The sequence below is a fragment of the Chiloscyllium plagiosum genome, chromosome 1, assembly GCF_004010195.1.
Source record: "Chiloscyllium plagiosum isolate BGI_BamShark_2017 chromosome 1, ASM401019v2, whole genome shotgun sequence".
Taxonomy (NCBI): domain Eukaryota; kingdom Metazoa; phylum Chordata; class Chondrichthyes; order Orectolobiformes; family Hemiscylliidae; genus Chiloscyllium; species Chiloscyllium plagiosum.
Window position 1 is genome coordinate 26584513 of NC_057710.1, and position 17597 is coordinate 26602109.

A 17597-nucleotide genomic window follows, 5' to 3' on the forward strand; every position below is an offset into this window, starting at 1 on the left:
TGGGTGGCAGGGTGGAATGTGATGAGGATGTTAGGAGATTGCAGGGTGACCTGGACAAGTTAGGTGAGTGGGCAGATGCATGGCAGTTGCAGTTTAATGTGGATAAATGTATGGTTGTCCACTTTGGTGGCAAGAACAGGAAGGCAGACTACTACCTCAATGGAATCAATTTATGTAAAGGGGTAGTACAGAGAGATCTGGGTGTTCTTGTACACCAGCAGGTAGTGAAGGCTAATAGCATGCTGGCCTTCATAACAAGAGGAATTGAGTATGGAAGCAAAGAGGTGTTTCTGCCGCTGTACAGGGCCCTGGTGAGACCACACGTGGAGTACTGTGTGCAGTTCTGGTCTCCAAGTTTGAGAAAAGACATTCTGGCTATTGAGGGATTGCAGCTTAGGTTCACGAGGTCAGTTCCTGGAATGGCAGGATTACCTTACATTGAAAGACTGAAGCGACTGGGCTTGTATACCCTTGAGTTTAGAAGACTGAGAGGGGATCTGATTGAGACGTATAAGATTATGAAAGGATTGGACACTCTGGCAGTAGGAAACATATTTCCACTGATGGGTGAGTGCTGAACCAGAGGACACAGCTTAAAAATACGGGGTAGACCATTTAGGACAGAGCTCAGGAGAAACTTCTTCACCCAGAGAGTGGTGGCTGTGTGGAATGCTCTGCCCCAGAGGGCAGTGGAGGCCCACTCTCTGGATTCATTTAAGAAAGAGTTGGATAGAGCTCTCAAAGAATCAAGGGTTATGGAGATAAGGCAGGAACAGGATACTGATTAAGGATGATCAGCCATTATTATATTGAATGGCGGTGCAGGCTCGAAGGGCTGATTGGCCTACTCCTGCACCTATTGTCTATTGATTCTCCTTAACCCTATTGGCCAAAGCTATCTCATGTCCTCTTTTTGCCCTCTGGATTTCCTTCTGTCTTGATACCTAAAGGATTCACTCAATCTATCATGTCTATACCTGACAGATGCTTTCTTCTTTTTCTTAACCAAAACCTCAATTTCTTTAGTCATCCTGCTTTCTCGACACCTACTAGCCTTTTCTTTCACCCTAACAGGAATATACTGTCTCTAGATACTCGTTATCTCATTTCTGAAGGCTTTCCATTTTCCAGCCGTCTCTTTCCTGTGGACATCTGCCCCCAATCAGCTTTTGCAAAATACCATCAGAGTTAACCTTACTCCAATTTAGAACTTCAACTTTTAGATCTGGTCTATCCTTTTCTATCACTATTTCAAAACTAATAGAATTATAGTCGCTGGCTCCAAAGTGCTCCCCCACTGATACCTGCCCTGTCTTATTTCCCAAGAGTAGGTCAAGTTTTGCCCCTTCTCTAATGGGTACATCCACATACTGAATCAGAAAATTTTCTTGTACACACTTCTCCATCAAATCCTTAACACCATGACAGTCCCAGTCTATGTTTGGAAAGTTAAAATCCCCAACCATAACCACCCTATTATTCTTACAGATAACTGAAATGTCCTTGCAAATTTGTTTTTTAATTTCCTGCTGACTATTAGGGGGTCTATAATGCAATCCCAATAAGGTGATCATCCCTTTCTTATTTCTCACTTCCACCCAAATAACTTCCCTGGATGTATTTCCAGGAATATTCTCCCTCAGCACAGCTGGAATGCTATCAAAAACACCATTCCACCTCCTCTCTTGCTTCGCTGCTGTCCTTCCTGGAAGCATTTGTATCCCAGAACATTAAGCTGCCAGTCCTGTCCATCCCTAAGCCATGTTCCTGTAATGGCTATGATATCTCAGTCCCATGTTCCTAACAGTGCTCTCAGTTCATCTGCCTTCCCTGTTAGGCCTCTTGCAATGAAATACATGCAGTTTAATTTATCAGTCCTACCTTGGTCTCTGCTTTGTCCTTGCCTGCCCTGACTGTTTGACTCACTACTCTTCTCAACGCTACCCGTCTCAGATTGAGCTCTCTCTTCACCATCTCTCTGGGTCCCCAGGGGTAGGATACTATACAGAAAGATACTTTCTGTCTATCCTTGCGAAATACCGAGTATGCTTGATTTTTAATTGAGTTTCTCATTGCACGTCATTGCTCATTCCCTCAACATAACCCATCTCCTCATTCTACCAATATCGTTGGTACTTAGCACAACAACTGGATCTTTCCTCTCCCACTCCAAGTTCCTATGTATCCCCGATGAAATCTCCTTAACCCTGGCATCAGGTAGGCAACACAGCCTTCAGGCCCAATTCTGGCTACAAAAAAGAAGTACTTATTGCCTTAACTATACCACCCGCAATTACGACAACATTTCTTCTTTCTCCACAACTTGAACTGTTCTCTGTACCACAGTCAGCTATGATCAGTTGGCTTCTCCTTCCTATTGTCCCTGGTCTCGTCCCCCCAGGAAACAGGAATTTTGAATCTGTAGGACAAGAACTGCAGTGCTACCTCCTGGATCCCACTCACAGTCATACCCTCCTGTCCTTGATCAATGATCCAATTTGAAGTAACTAATCCAAGGTAGGTGATTGCCTCCTGAAACACAGAGTTCAGGCCTCCTTCTCCCTTCCTGGTGTGTTGCATTGACTCCAGTGCATCAACTCTGAGCTGACATTCCAGAGAGAGAGAGAGAGACTGGACTTTTTGTACCATCAGTTCAATTTACATTACGCAGAATGTAATATATTAATCAAATACTGCTCTTTCAAATGTTTCTTAGCTTACTGTAACACTTCATACACAGAACCACTGCTGCATCTTTCTGGAGATGTTTTTTCAGCACACCATTTCAAGCAGTATTCAAATGCAGGTCTTTTACAAAAACAATATTCAGTGACAGACTTCAACAGACATGCTTTCTCTCGCACCCAGTCGCTTTTGTCTGAACATATGCTCTTGTATTTGGAGTTAATAGTTTTAAAAATACACCCATTAATCATGTCTATACCCAGATGATTTTTTTTTAAAAGAAAGAAGCACCAGTTCTTTATTTTGTTGGTCAATGACCAGTAAGTTTTCACTTGGAGACTGTTGTATAACGAGATGCAACATTTTACTCAATGAGTCACAAATGTATGTCCACATCTCTGCAGACCAAGTGCAACACCTTTGGAAGCTTGAAATTATTCACAATTTGGATGTCTTTAAGCAAAGATATAAACAATGAACAATGCCCCCGGAGAGAGGGAACTCTATTACACCTCACCGCAATAGCTAGACATCAATCCCCACTATTCCCAGAGTCTTCACAAAAGAAAGATTTCAAATTTATTATGTTGTTGGTTTTATTTGTTTAAAGCCATAGCTTATAGCAACTAATAAATGAAATCAACTGATTTTCTTGAAGCTGGAGGTGTATTTTTGTTTGACTGCTGAGAAAGGACAGCACCTTCCTTTCTGAAGGTCCAATGACTTCTGCCCAAGCATTCATAGCCACAAGCCATTAAGCCAACTGAGAGCCAACCACAATTGCTGGCAGACAGAAAATCTTTGTCATTGATAATAACAAAAGTCACACAACACCGGATTATAGCCCAACAAGTTTAATTGAAATCACAAGCATTTGGAGTGCTACTCCTTCGTCAAGTGAAGCGAAGCAAAGTGCAAAGCACAGAATTTATCGGCAGAGAGATCAAAAGATCATACAAATGACGTGAGTGGAGTGCCGACAGGCTGAAAAACCAAATCTCTGATTTAACCAAAGTAACAAGCAACCCATAACTGTACAAACTAATTAAGGTACAGAGAGCGTAACAATTTATCAAGGAGATGATGTCAAAATAGGACAGTAAGCAAGACTTTACAGATACACAACAGTGTAGTGGGGTCACATGTAGCGAGACATGAACCCAAGATAACGGTTGAGGCCCGATTCATGGATACAGAACTTGGTTATCAGTTTCTGCTCAGTGATTCTGTATTGTATATCTCAAAGGCTGCCTTGGATAATTTGTTACATTGGTTAGACCCTTGGCATGCGACTCTTACCGATCATGTTATTCCAGCTATTTGGTTTGTTCCCAGCACTATCATCTTATAAATGTTTTTGTAATTATCTCTCTGCCTGAATTAATCTGATCATAGGTCATCCCTTCACTTGCAATTCAGCTGTTGACACTTCACTCACACCATCTGACACTTTTGACAGACTGAAGAGACTTGTTATTCAGCCTGTCACCACTTCACTCACACCACTTTTACAATCATTTGATCTCTCTGCCTATAAATTCTATGCCTTCACCTGATCAAGAAGTAGCGCTCCTAAAACTTCTGATTTCAATAAACCCATTACACTTGTGAATTCAAATAAACCTGGTGTCGTGTGACTTCTGACCTTGTCCACCTCAATCTAACACTGGCACCTCCACATCATTGATAAATAAGTCATGATTCACCAGGCCAATCAAATCATTGATTGCTAGCTGAATCTGCATCACCCCGGGCTCCAGATAGTCAGTAACTAGACACCCACAACTGTTTGAAACAACAACAATGTGAACAGCAACTTGCATTCCAAATGTCAATGTTTGTTTCCACAAACAATGTACGCCGACCACAAAACATCAGTAGACATTTGGCACAAAGCACTGATGAGCACCTCAATATAAAAATACACAGATACAATTTCAAAAGTTGATTACAGACACACTGAACTGAGGACTGAACTGAAAAAAGCGCAAAAGTTTTGTTTGACCTAAAGATAGGTAACAAAGTAAATGTACATCTGATGAATTTTGGTCAACATAAGAATAATCACCTTTATAAACAACGAACAAATAACCCACAAGTAAAGACATTATGGTAAGTGGGTTTAAAAATATACAATATATATTGGACATCCCAAGAAATCGTTTTGGCCATTCAGAAGTCAACCAGATAATTCAAGATCTTGAAAGGAAAACAGATGCTGTATCTGAAAGAAAATGTCGCAATGAAGGAGTTTACCTTACTCAAACATTGTGGGTATGATAAGCAATGGCTGAGTGATATTAGTGCTGGACTATGAATCCAGAGACCCAGGTAATGTTCTGGCAGCCTGAGGTCAAATTCTACCATGATGGAATTTGAGTGCAATAAATAATCCAGAAATAAGAATCCAATGATGACTATGAAACCATTGACGATTGTCAGGAAAAATCCATCAGATTCACTAATGTTCTTTAAGGAAGGAAGGAAGGAAGTCTGCCATCCTCACCTGGTTTGGCCTACATGTGACTCCAGACACACTGAATGCAGGTGACTCCAAAGTGCCTTCTGTGCAATTCGGAATGGGCAATAAATGCTGACTGAGCTTGTGACACCCACACCCATAAATGAAGAAGAAAACTTAATAGCATGCCATATGACATCCAAATTGGATTTCTTTGAGTGTTGCAACTAAATAGGAACAGTGGATGTACTATACTTCCTAGAAGACATTTAATAAGGTGCTACAACTAATGAAGGAAATAAAAGTTCATGGTGTAGAGGGTGGCATATTGGCTAGATAGAAGGTTGTAGGACCACGAGTAATAAATAGCAGACATAAAAATTGAGTATAGGAATTGGTATTCATGTTGCAGTTACCCAGGAAATTGCTAAGGCCACTTTTAGAAGACTGCATACAGTTCTCGTCGCCCTTCTATAGGAAGGACTTGTTAAACTTAAGTGAGTGCACAAAAGATTTACAAGGATGCTGCCAGGACTGGAGGGTTTGAGTTACAGGGAGAAGCTGAATAGGATAGGGCTATTTTTCTTAGTGTGGAGGCGGAGGAGTGACCTTATAGAGTCGAATGAATAGGGTGAATAGGCAAGGTACTCTTCCTGGGGGGAGGGAGTAGTCCAAAACTAGAGGGCATAGGTTTAAGGTGAGAGGGGAAAGATTTAAAAGGAACCTAATAGGTAAGTTTTCCACACAGAGGGTGTTGAGTGTATGGAATAAGCTGCTAGAGGAAGTGGAGGAGGCTGGTTCGGTTTAAAAGGCATCTGGATGGGTACATGAATAGGAACGAAGGAGCTTTGGGTCAAATGCTGGCAAATGGGGCCAGTCAGATTGGGATGCCTGGTCAGTGCACGAGTTGCATCGGAGAGTCTGTTTCTCCCTTTGAAACAAATTCTTGTTCAGCAATGAAGTGAAAAGTTGCCCAGATGGACTGCAATGTAACTTTGACGCTATAATCAGATCAGTGAGGATAAAGTAGCAGAGTAGGTTCTAAGGGCTGAATAACCTACTTGTATTCCTAATTCATATGCTCTTATGTTAATAGTCTATTAAAACATAAGGATAAATAAGTCCCCTGGGCCAGACGGGATATAACCAAGGTTGCTGCAGGAAGCAAGGGAAGAGATGATTGTGCCTTTGGCAATGATCTTTGCGTCCTTACTGTCAACTAGAGTTGTGCCAGATGATTGGAGGGTGGCAAATATTACTCCCTTGCTCAAGAAAAGGAATAGGGATAACCTTGGGAATTACAGACCAGTCAGTCTTATGTTGGTGGTGGGCAAATTATTGAAGTGGATTCTGAGAGATAGATTTTATGATGACTTGGAAAACCATAGTTTGATTAGAGATACTCAGCATGGCTTTGAGAGGGGTAGGTCATGCCTCACAAGCCTTACTGAATTATTTCAGAATGTGACAGAACACATCTATGAAGGTAGAGCACTGGAAGAGGTGTACATGAATTTTAGCAAGATGTTTGAGAAGATTCCCCAGTTGTCCATTTGGGCAACTTTTCACTTCATTGCTGAACAAGAATTTGTTTCAAAGGGAGAAACAGGCTCATTCAGAAAGTAAGGAGGCATGGGATACTAGGAAAGATAGAAGATGGACAGTATTCAGCCTTGAGCTCGGTGACCCAGTGATGTTCCACTGCTCTGGGACTTCTGCTCTTTGGTGATTTTTATAAAATGACTTGGATGAGGAAGTGGAAGGGTGGTTTAGTAGGGTTGCCAATGACAAAGATGAGAGGAGTTGTGGATTGTGTGGAGGGCTGTTGAAGGTTACAACGGGACATTGACAGGATGCAAAACTGGGCTGATAATTGGCAGATGGAGCTCAACCTGGAAAAGTATGAAGTGATACATTTTGAAAGGTTAAATTTGAATACAGATTACAGGGTTAAAGGCAGGATTCTCGGCAGTGCGGAGGAACAGAGTGATCATAGGGTCTGCATCCAAAGACGGCTCAAAGTTGCCACCCAAGTTGATAAGGTTGTAAAGAAGGCATTTGTGTGTTGGCTTTCATTAGCACGGGGATTGAGTTTAAGTGTCACGAGGTTATGCTGCAGCTCTAGAGGCCTGGTTTGACCACACTTGAAATATTGTGTTCCGTCTGGTCGCCGCATTATAGGAAAAATGTGGAAGCTTTAGGGAAGGGCAGAGGAGATTTACCAGGATGCTACCTGCACTTGAGGGTATGTCTTATGAAGAAAGGTTGAGAGAGCTGGGCTTTTCTCATTGGAATGAAGGAGGATGAGAGGTGACTTGACAGAGGTATACAAGATGATGAGAAGCATAGACAGAGTGAATAGTCAAAGGCATTTTCCCAGGACAGAAATGGCTATCACAAGGGGCATAATTTTAAGGTGACTACATGAAGGGTTAAGGGAGATGTCAGAAGTGGGTTCTTTCCACAGAGAGGTGGGTGCGTGGAATGCACTGCCAGTGGTGGTAGCAGAGTCAGATACATGAGGGACATTTAAGCGAGTCTTAGATACGCACATGGATGACAATAAAATGAGAGGTGTGCAGGTTAGTTTGATCTCACAGTAGGATAAAAGTTGGCACAACAAAGGCTGAAGGGCCTGTACTGTGCTGTACTGATCTATGTTCGACTTGATCGTACGAGGTCAGAGACCTGAAGTCTATGATAACTACGTCTCCAAATGCCACTTGTTTTCTTCTTTTATGGGACGTGGGCATCACTGGCAAGGTCATCATTTGTTTCTGAACCTCAACTGCCTTTCAAATGAGCAGTCAAACACGTTGCAACAGATACACGAGAACAATACAACTTGCAAGATCCATTCATGATGACTCATCATCCTTACTCGGAAATCTAACTTCGTTCTTTTAGTATTGTTGGGTCAAAAGCCCGAAATATTATCCTAACAGCATTGTGGGTCTCCCTACAAGGAACAAACTGTAGCTCAAGGTAGTGGCTCATCAACTTCAAGGGCAATTAGTGTTGGGAAATAAATGTTAACCTAACAAAACTCACATTCCATGGATAATGAAAAAAAATATTGCTCAGAGTCTAAAGTCATAACAAGGCCAGACCAGCGAAAGATGGTAGCTTTCCTTCCCTAAAGTATGGTAATGAACTGGATGGGTTTTAAAACAAATGGATGATAGGTGTCATGATCACCATAGATTTGTCACTATTAGGCCTTACATTATGTAACAGTTATGCATGATTTCTCCCAAGCTTTTGCGTCAACATTTAACGTGCTGCAGTGCAGGGTGTTTTAAATAGCAAAACCGGCTGCTTCAAGATGACTGTTGCGACTGATAAATCGACTGTAATTACTGTGGCTAACTAAACATGCATTGCAATTGATCCATTGACTGCAAGAATGCTGAAACACTTCAGCTACTCAAAAATTAATTACCATACATTTTCATACAGCACATTACAATGCTAAAGATTAAGCAATTGGTGAAAAATTTAAAAGGTTAACAAAATGTGAACTGGAATGCTTATTACCACCATTTACTATCAAAACAGTTCATACATGAAACATTTTACTTGCCCATGTTTCTTGAAAACTGACATGACTTACTGAGAACATGCACTGCCTAAGCACCTCAATCAGCTTAGACATTATGGTGTCTCATGAAGAACTACAACAATGCACTGCTACTTCTAACAATCAAACCTTTAGATGTGGCAGCAGAAAGCAATTACTTGGCCATATAATTGGCTTTGGCTGTAAGTAATGATACAGTAACAAGAATTCTTGCATGTATACAACTGAAACATGGAATGAATAGTCATACAAGTTCATCTCAGAATATCCAAGGGAAAGAAATTCTTAGGGAATTGAGAAAGTAATGAAAGCATAAAAACACAAACTTAAATATTAAATCAGCATGCACACGGAATTCTGGATAAGTTGAAAATATTAAAAAGGTAAAAATAATTTTGTAAAATTAAGATGATTTTACAAAATCAAAACCTTTGAAACAGTTGCGAACAAAGCAGGCAACACTCTTGCATTATGTCGGTGGGGTGGGGTGAAGGAACCAAGGAAATTAATTCCAATTGATGCTACTTTGGGCTTATAAATAAATGGGGAGATGGGCATAAATGCATCTGACAATACTGGATCTGCAGCCATGGAGAGCTTTGAATAAAACATTGGGGAATTTGAGAAGAGGAGGAAAGTGGAAAGAAATTGATCAAACTTGTCAGTTGTCAATGTTTTTGCCTTTTCGAATAAATTAATCATGTATAGAGATGAGCACTCAATATTCCAGAAAAGACCTCACCAACACCATGTAAAATCGCAGCTAGAAGACCTTGTTCCTACACTCGAGTCCTCTTGCTATGAAGAGCAACCTACAGGTTGCCCTCTCTTATGCCTGCTGCACCTGCACATGTACTTTCAGCGACTGCTGCATGAGGATACTCAGGTCTCGTTGAACATTTCTACTCTCAAGTTACAGCTATTTAAGTATTAGTCCATCTCCCAATCTTTGTGGCCCAAATGGACAACCTCCCATTTATCCACATTATACAAAATCTGCTATGCATTTGCCTACTTACTCAGCTCTTCCAAGTCTCACTGCAACATCTCTGCATTTGCCTCACAGCTTACCCTCCCACCCAGCTTTGTATCATCTCCAAATTTTGACATATGACATCTTAGTTCCCTCATCTAAATCAATGCCATATATTGTGAATAGCTGGGATTCCAGGATCGATCCCTGAGGTAACCCACTAGTCACAACCTACCATTCAGAAAAGACCCATTTATTCCTAATTTTCCTGATGGTTTCATAGATTTCTATCCATCTCAACACATTACCCCCAATTCCATACGCTTGAATTTTACACATTAGTCTCTTATGTGGAACTCTGTGGAAGCCTTCTGCAAGTCCAAATAAACTATATCCACTGGCTCCCACTGGTCAACTCCACTAGTTACATCCTCAAAGAACTGTCAAGCATGATTTCCCTTCTGTAAATCTACACCAATTGTGCCTGATTCTGCTACTGTTTTCTGAGTGCTCTGCCATGAGCATTTTCCCCACTACTGTTTTGCTGCACTAAATTTTTCATTTTAATCTTCCAGAATCTGCAATGTTTCACTTTTTCATTGGATGGCTACCTTCTCAGCCAACTTAGTACTGGATGGCAGTAATCACATGTGAAAGTGTGAAATAAGGCTTCTCAATAGCAGGTGTTATCACTTAAAATTTGTGCTTTATTCCTTAAAATCAATTCCCATAGGAATCAGTGTTTAAAGTGGAGTGGGGTTCCATAGCTAAGAAACGGTCTAAAATATTGCACCTGTATACTCCAAGTCAAAAGACAAACCTGGGGCCTAAAAGAAAGAATGAATTGGGGGGGGGGGGGGGGGGGGGAAGAGAGAAAGAGTCTAGGCAGCAGGAAGCAAGGCTAACAAGAAAGGCCACAAGCAGGTCAAAGTGCCCTGTTCATAGCCACAACAAAAGAGACAACATATCTCAGATGCAAGTAGTGCAGTATTAGACACGATTTTACGATGATGATGATGCATGAAACAATGCTTCAACAAATACAGTAACAAAATGAAAAATAAACAGACCCAAAACAGTAAAGAACATTATATAACTATTAGAGCATAAAGGATAAGTTTGGATTTTCAGGGTCAGTGCATGCTTGCAAGAGAAAGACATAGCAAAAATAAGTTGTTATGACATAACTGTGGCAATAGAAATCCAAGAAAATAAGCAAAGAATGTATTCTGAGGGTAAATCAACCAATTACGATGGTTAAAGAAGAAACTGTTACTTGAAAGCTTGGGGAAGGGCAGGTGGGTGTTTCCCAGAAGTGGTACATGTTAGCTGCTCACTGGGGAGGCGCCAACGAATGAAGAGCAAAATAGTTAAATGGCTTTAAAATTTAAAAATTCTCAACTTCTTATCAGCATTTGACAGAGGCAATAATGCCAGTTAATTATAGTAACAATGTAGTGTATACTCCAAAAGTTCAAATTCACAACGATACCACATCAGTGATGGAATTGTACCAACCAAATTGGAAGCAAAGGAAATAATTTTAAAGCAATATATTGTACCTTTTGTATATCTCATTTTTAACAGCAAATGGTAACCTTACAATGTACCTGACTGCTTCCAGTCTCTTGTTTTGTCGGATAAGTTCAATGAATTCTTGAATCCTCAAACTGAACTCCAGGCAGCTCTGTTAACAAAAAAGAACTAATTCAAAGGCAGGTCACATGATAATTTGCATAAAAACTCAAGTGTCAAGGGAAACTAGTAAAACAAAAGCCAGAGCTTGATGCAAGAACAGTGAGCCCAATAATGTGTCACTCCTCCATATGTTGTGTTATAAATTACATCTTACAGTAGGATTTCCTGTTCAAATGCAGTGAACAGCATGATAGCCCTGGTTTTGGTATCTTACAGTCAGAGATGTACAGCAAGGAAACAGATCCTTCGGACCAATCTTACATGCCTCCCAGATATCCTAATCCAATTTAGTCCCACCTGCTAGCACCCGGTCCATATCCCTCCAATCCTTTGTTATTCATATATCCATCCAGATGCCTTTGAAATGCTGGAATTGTACCAGCCTCCACCACTTCCACTGCTTTCACAAATGTATCACCCTCTGCGCGAAAAAGGAAAGCATACCAAATGCCTTCTTCACGATGCTATCTATTTGTGACTCTACTTTCAAGGAGGAGCTATGAGCCTGCACTCCAAGGTCTTTGTTTAGCAACACTCCCTAGGACCTTACCATAAAGTGTATAAGTCCTGCTAAGATTTGCTTTCCCAAAATGCAGCACCTCACATTTATCTGAATTAAACTCCATTTGCCACTTCTCAGCCCATTGGTCTGTCTGATCAAGATCCCGTTGTAATCGGAGGTACCCTTCCTCATTGTCCATTACACCGCCAATTTTGGAGTTGCGTGCAAACTTACTAACTATACTTTTTATGCTCACACCCAAATCATTTATATAAATGACGAAAAGTAGTGGACCCAGCACCAATCCTTGTGGCACTCCACTGGTCACAGGCCTCCAGTTCTAAAAACAACCCTCCACCACCACCCTCTGTCTTCTACCTTTGAGCCAGTTCTATATCCAAATGGCTAGTTCTCCCTGTATTCCATGAGATCTAACCTTGCTAACCAGTCTCCCATGTGGAACCTTGTCGAAAGCCTTACGGAGGTCCATATAGATCAAATCTACTGCTCTGCCCTCATCAGTCTTCTTTGTTACTTCTTCAAAAAACTCAATCAAGTTTGTGAGACATGATTTCCCAAGCACAAAGCCATGTTGACTATCCCGAATCAATCCTTGCCTTTCCAAATACATGTACATCCTGTCCCTCAGGATTCCCTCCAACAACTTGGCCACCACCGACGTCAGGCTCACTGGTCTATAGTTCCCTGGCTTGTCCTTACCACCCTTCTTAAACAGTGGCACCACGTTTGCCAACCTCCAGTCTTCCGGCACTTCACCTGTGACTATCGATGATACAAATATCTCAGCAAGAGGCCCAGCAATCACTTCTCTAGCTTCCCAGAGTTCTTCAGTACACCTGATCAGGTCCTGGGGATTTATCCACCTTTCACCGTTTCAAGACATCCAGCACTTCCTCCTCTGTAATCTGGACATTTTGCAAGATGTCACCATCTATTTCCTTACAGTCTATATCTTCATATCCTTTTCCACAGTAAATACTGATGCAAAATATTCATTTAGTATCTCCCCCATTCTCTGTGACTCCACACAAAGGCCACCTTGCTGAACTTTGATAAGTGGGGCTTTTATTTTATTGGAACAGCATACCATTAAGATTTGATTTTATTAGGTAATAGTAGTTAGAGGGGAACAGGTTGATTTGTTAGTAGTTCTATTAAATTGTTCATTGTCGGCGTTAGGTAAATAAATTGTTATTTGTTGATTATAGAATGAGTGAAAGGATTTAATTTCATTTAACCACCTCCATTTTATAAAAGATTACGAAGCGAGGTACTCCTTTTGGTGTTTAGGTTTTTAGCTCTAGTTTGGGGAGGGAGGGGAGGTGTGTCAAACTCCACTGCGCATCACACTACTGTCATGAAGTTCTCATGCAATAAAGGTTAACAGTCCACTTGCTTTCCTAACTGCTTGCTGCACCTGCGTATCAGCCTTCAGTCACAATTTATAAACTATAACACCATGATCCCTTTGATTAATTGTGTTTTTGGTGCAAAGAGTAGCTCCCTGCCATACTGGCACCCAAAATCTCTTTCGACAGAAATAAAAAGCAAGCAGCATATCATTGCTGTTGAATACATTTTTAAAAAACTAAAATAACTGCAAACATAAAAGCTAGTATATTATTCTGTCATTCAGCAATATAACAAACATCATAGATTCTAATCCAGCACAGGAGGGCATCATGACCATATTTCTGTTAGCTCTTTTAAATGCCTACCCAATTACTCATGCTCTGAATTTTCTCCAAAAGCTCTTTCTTCTCTCTCTCTTATCCCCACCCACCACCTCATACACTATAAACCCAATTCTGTTTTGAAAAGTTTTCAGCATTGAATTTCCTCCACCAGCCTTTTGGTGTACTCCAGAACACAGCATTCAAGAAAAACCCCATTTCCTTCTTAAATTTTGTGTCATTTAAATCTGCACTCTTTGGTTACTTAAGTATCTGCCAATGCGAATAGTAGTCCGGATATATTCAGTTAAGCATCCTAATTTTAAACCACGATTCAATTAAATCCTGTCTTAACTTCTTTACACTAAGTAGAACAATCTTAGCTTATCTAGGCTTTTCACATGTCTGGAGCTCAACTCCAATACCATTCTAGGAATTCTTTTTCTTTTATTCTCTCCAAGGACTTGATATCCTCACTCAATTTGTATTTTAAATTAGGCAGAAGCAGTAAATTTTGTATACTCGGCATTCAAACCATAAGATATACAAGCAGAATTTGGCATTCAGCCCAAAGAGTCTGCTCTGCGGTTCATGTTTCTCATCCCTGTTCTCCTGCCTTCTCCCTACAACCTTTGACACCCTTATGAATCAAGAACATATCTCTGTCTTGAATACATTCAACGTTGTTGACTTCACAGCCTTATGCAGCAGTGGGTTCCACAGATTCACCACTCTCTGCTGAATAAATTCCTCATCTCAGTTCTAAAGGGTCATTCCTTCACTGAGGCTGTGCCCTAGAGTCCTAATCTCTCTTAATACTGCAAATATCTTCTTCATGTCCACTCTATCCAGGACTCTTCGTATTCTCAGAGTTTCAAATCAGAACCCACTTCATCTTTCTCAACTCCAAGTTTATGGTGGCATGGTGGCACAGCGGTTAACACTGTTGCCTCACAGCGCCAGTGACCGGGTTTGGTTCCACCCTCAAGCAATTGTCTGACTGGAGCTGGCACATTCTCCTCCGGGTGCTCCAGTCTCCTCCCACAATCCAAAGATGTGTATGTTAGGTGAATTGGCCATGTTAAATTGCCCCTTAGTGTCCAGGGATGCATAGGTTAGCTGCATTAGTCAGGGGTAAATATAGGGTAGGGAAATGGGTCTGGGTGGGTTACACTTCGGAGGGTTGGTATGGACTTGTTGGGCTCAAGGGCCTGTTTCCACACTGTAGGGATTCCAATTCCAATTCTGAAGTACAGACCCAGAGTCCTAACTGCCCTCATGTGACAAGCCCTTCATCTTCAGGATCATTCTTGTTAATCTCTTCTGGACTCCTGCCAATGCCAGCTTTTGTAGGTAGAGCTCGAAATTGCTCACAATATAATTAATGTGACTTGGCTGCAGCTTTATAAAGCTTCAGCAGCAGATCTCTGCTCTTGCATTCTAGCCCTCTGAAAATGAATACAAACATCAAACTTTTTTCCAAACTCCCAACTGAACTCACGTGCTAAGCTTAAGAGCTTAACTAGGATGCCCAACTTCCTGTGTTTCAGATTTCTGAAGCCTTTCCTTATTTTGAAAGTAATATATTCTTCCTAACAAAGTGCATAACATCACAATTGCCCATATTGTATCCTAACTGCCACTTCTTAGCTCACTCATCTCATCTTCCTACATCCTTCTGCAACTTCCCCATTTCCTCAAGACGACCTGTCCTACCACCTATCTTTGGGTCATCTGTGAACTTTGACAACAACATGTGCAGTTTCCTTGCCCAGATTGTTGATGTATCTGGTGAATAGTTATGGTCCCAATACAGACCCGGGTGCAACTCCCGCTAGTTACCAACTACCATCCTGAAAACAACCCCTTTATCCTCACTCTCTGCCAATGTAATCATGTTACCTTAATCCAACATGAGGGACTCTTACCTGATTTAGCTGCCTCCTGTGTAGCAACTTATCAAAGGCCGCTGGAAGTCCAAATGAATCACAGACACTCCCTCTTGCTTGTCGAGCTTGCTCACTACCCCTTCAAAGAATGCTAACACATTTACCAGTCATGACCTCCCATTGATGAAGCTGTGCTCACTCAGCCCTATTTTGCCATGCACATTCAAGTACTCTGCAATGTTATCCTTAATAATGGCCGCTAAAATTCGACCGATGACTGATCAAGATCGGGCTAACTGGCTTAAAATTCCATCTTCTGCCTCCCACTTTTCTTAAACAGGGACATTTTAGTGGCTCTTTTTCACTCCTCAAACATTCCGACTCCAATGATTCTAGAAAGATCACCATTAATGCCTCCACTGTCTCTTTCAGTACTACGAGGTATTGTTCGACTGATCCAGGTGATTTATCCACCTTTCGACCTTTCAGCTTCCTTAGCGATGGCTAGTACACTCACTTCTGCCTCTGACTCTCCTGAAATTCTGGTATGCTGGGGTCTTTCACTTTCAAGACTGATGCAAAGTAACTGTTTATTTCCTCGGTCATTTCTTGGCTCCCCTCTACACTTCACCAGCTTCATTTTTCAGCAGTCCAATGTCCACTCTTGCTTTTATTTTATTTTCTTTTTAAACTCTCACTGGCTTCTCACTAATCTTCACCATATTGTACGTTTTTCTTTTGCTTTAACGCTGTCCCTGACTTCTCTCGTCAGCCATGGTTGCCTCCTCCTTTCCTTAGTATGTTTTTTCTTTTTAAGAAGGATTTCTGCTGTATCTTCTGAATTACCCCCAGAAACTCCTGTCATTGCTGCCTTACCACCTTCTCTGCTAGGCTTCCCTTCCAACCAACTCTGGTCAACTCCTGCCTCAAATTTTGTAGTTATGTTGATTTAATTATAATACTATTACATCGGATTCCAGCGCTTTTCCCCTCAAGCTGCAAGGTGAACGCTATTATATTATGGTCACTGTCCCTATAGCAAGAATTTACAGCTGGTCTTCAAATGCAGCTATCACATATATGGATTGGCTAATAGTTAAAACAGCTCCAATGTATTTTGAAAACACACCTTCATTTTCCTCAGCCTTGATTTGTTGTCATGGCACCAGGCCAGACAAGTAGCTGTCTCTTGTCTTTCAAGTGACTCTTCCACCTCCTTTGCCGTTAGAAACATGTCAATATTCACTAAGTCCTAGAAGATAAAACAGAAGAGTACCATGAAATTGATCAGTTGTGAACAAAGTGTATTGCAACCACACCAACATTGCATGGAGAAAACTTGGAGTGCATATGAAGTGTTCCTATCAGCCCTTATACACACTTCTCATGACAGATTACTTCTACTTTATGACCTGAGTTCTAAATACTCGATCAAATAAGAAACAACTCTACTTAGAAATAGATCACCATTCATTCATAGTAGCTTAGTTAAAATCGTGGAATTCCCTCACTGGAGAATGTGTGTAGGGTATGTGCAGGTACGAAGAGAGACAAGTTTTGAGTTTTGTGAAAAAAAGAGGTTCAGATGAGCATGACTCTGATTAGATAAGAACTTGCAGTTAACAATGGGGTGATAGAGGCAAGGGTAATGGGTTAACAAGTGGAAAAGCAGTCATTATGTGAAGCTAGTTATTCATTATGTAACAGCAGATTGCTTAATCTTTACTACTGACACTCACTGATTGTAACAGTCACCCAATCAATATGTATGTTGTCTCATCTGGATGTTCCTTCCTGCAAATGACCACATACTTCATTAAGAAACTGCTGTTCCAGAGGAGACCAAGGACTCATGTCCCTGTACACATGAGCGATCATTCTCTCTCCCTATACTGTGTCTCTGAGCGTTTTGCTTTGACAGAGGGGGGGAAATGGGATGATATCACTAAAGGTATTGTGGGTCATCTGACAGCATATAGACTGCAACAGTTCAAGGAAGCAGCTCATGACCATCTTCTCAAGGGTACCTCGGGACGAATAAAAAACACTGTTTGCCAGCGATGCCCAAATACCACAAGTGAATGATAATTTAAAAATCTCAATTGAATGAACTTG

General features: G+C 41.1%; 1 protein-coding gene across 1 annotated transcript in view; it reads right to left on the reverse strand.

Annotated features, from left to right (window-relative positions):
- The window catches only part of maea (macrophage erythroblast attacher, E3 ubiquitin ligase), a 68702-nt gene extending 51342 nt beyond the window's left edge, over window positions 1-17360 (reverse strand). The window contains exons 1-3 of the mRNA XM_043719606.1: window positions 17295-17360; window positions 16612-16734; window positions 11310-11386 (exon numbers count right to left, since the gene is read on the reverse strand). Coding sequence (XP_043575541.1) covers window positions 11310-11386; window positions 16612-16734; window positions 17295-17360 — 266 coding nt within the window. The remainder of the gene's footprint in view (window positions 1-11309; window positions 11387-16611; window positions 16735-17294) is intronic.
- Window positions 17361-17597: the final 237 nt, after the last annotated feature.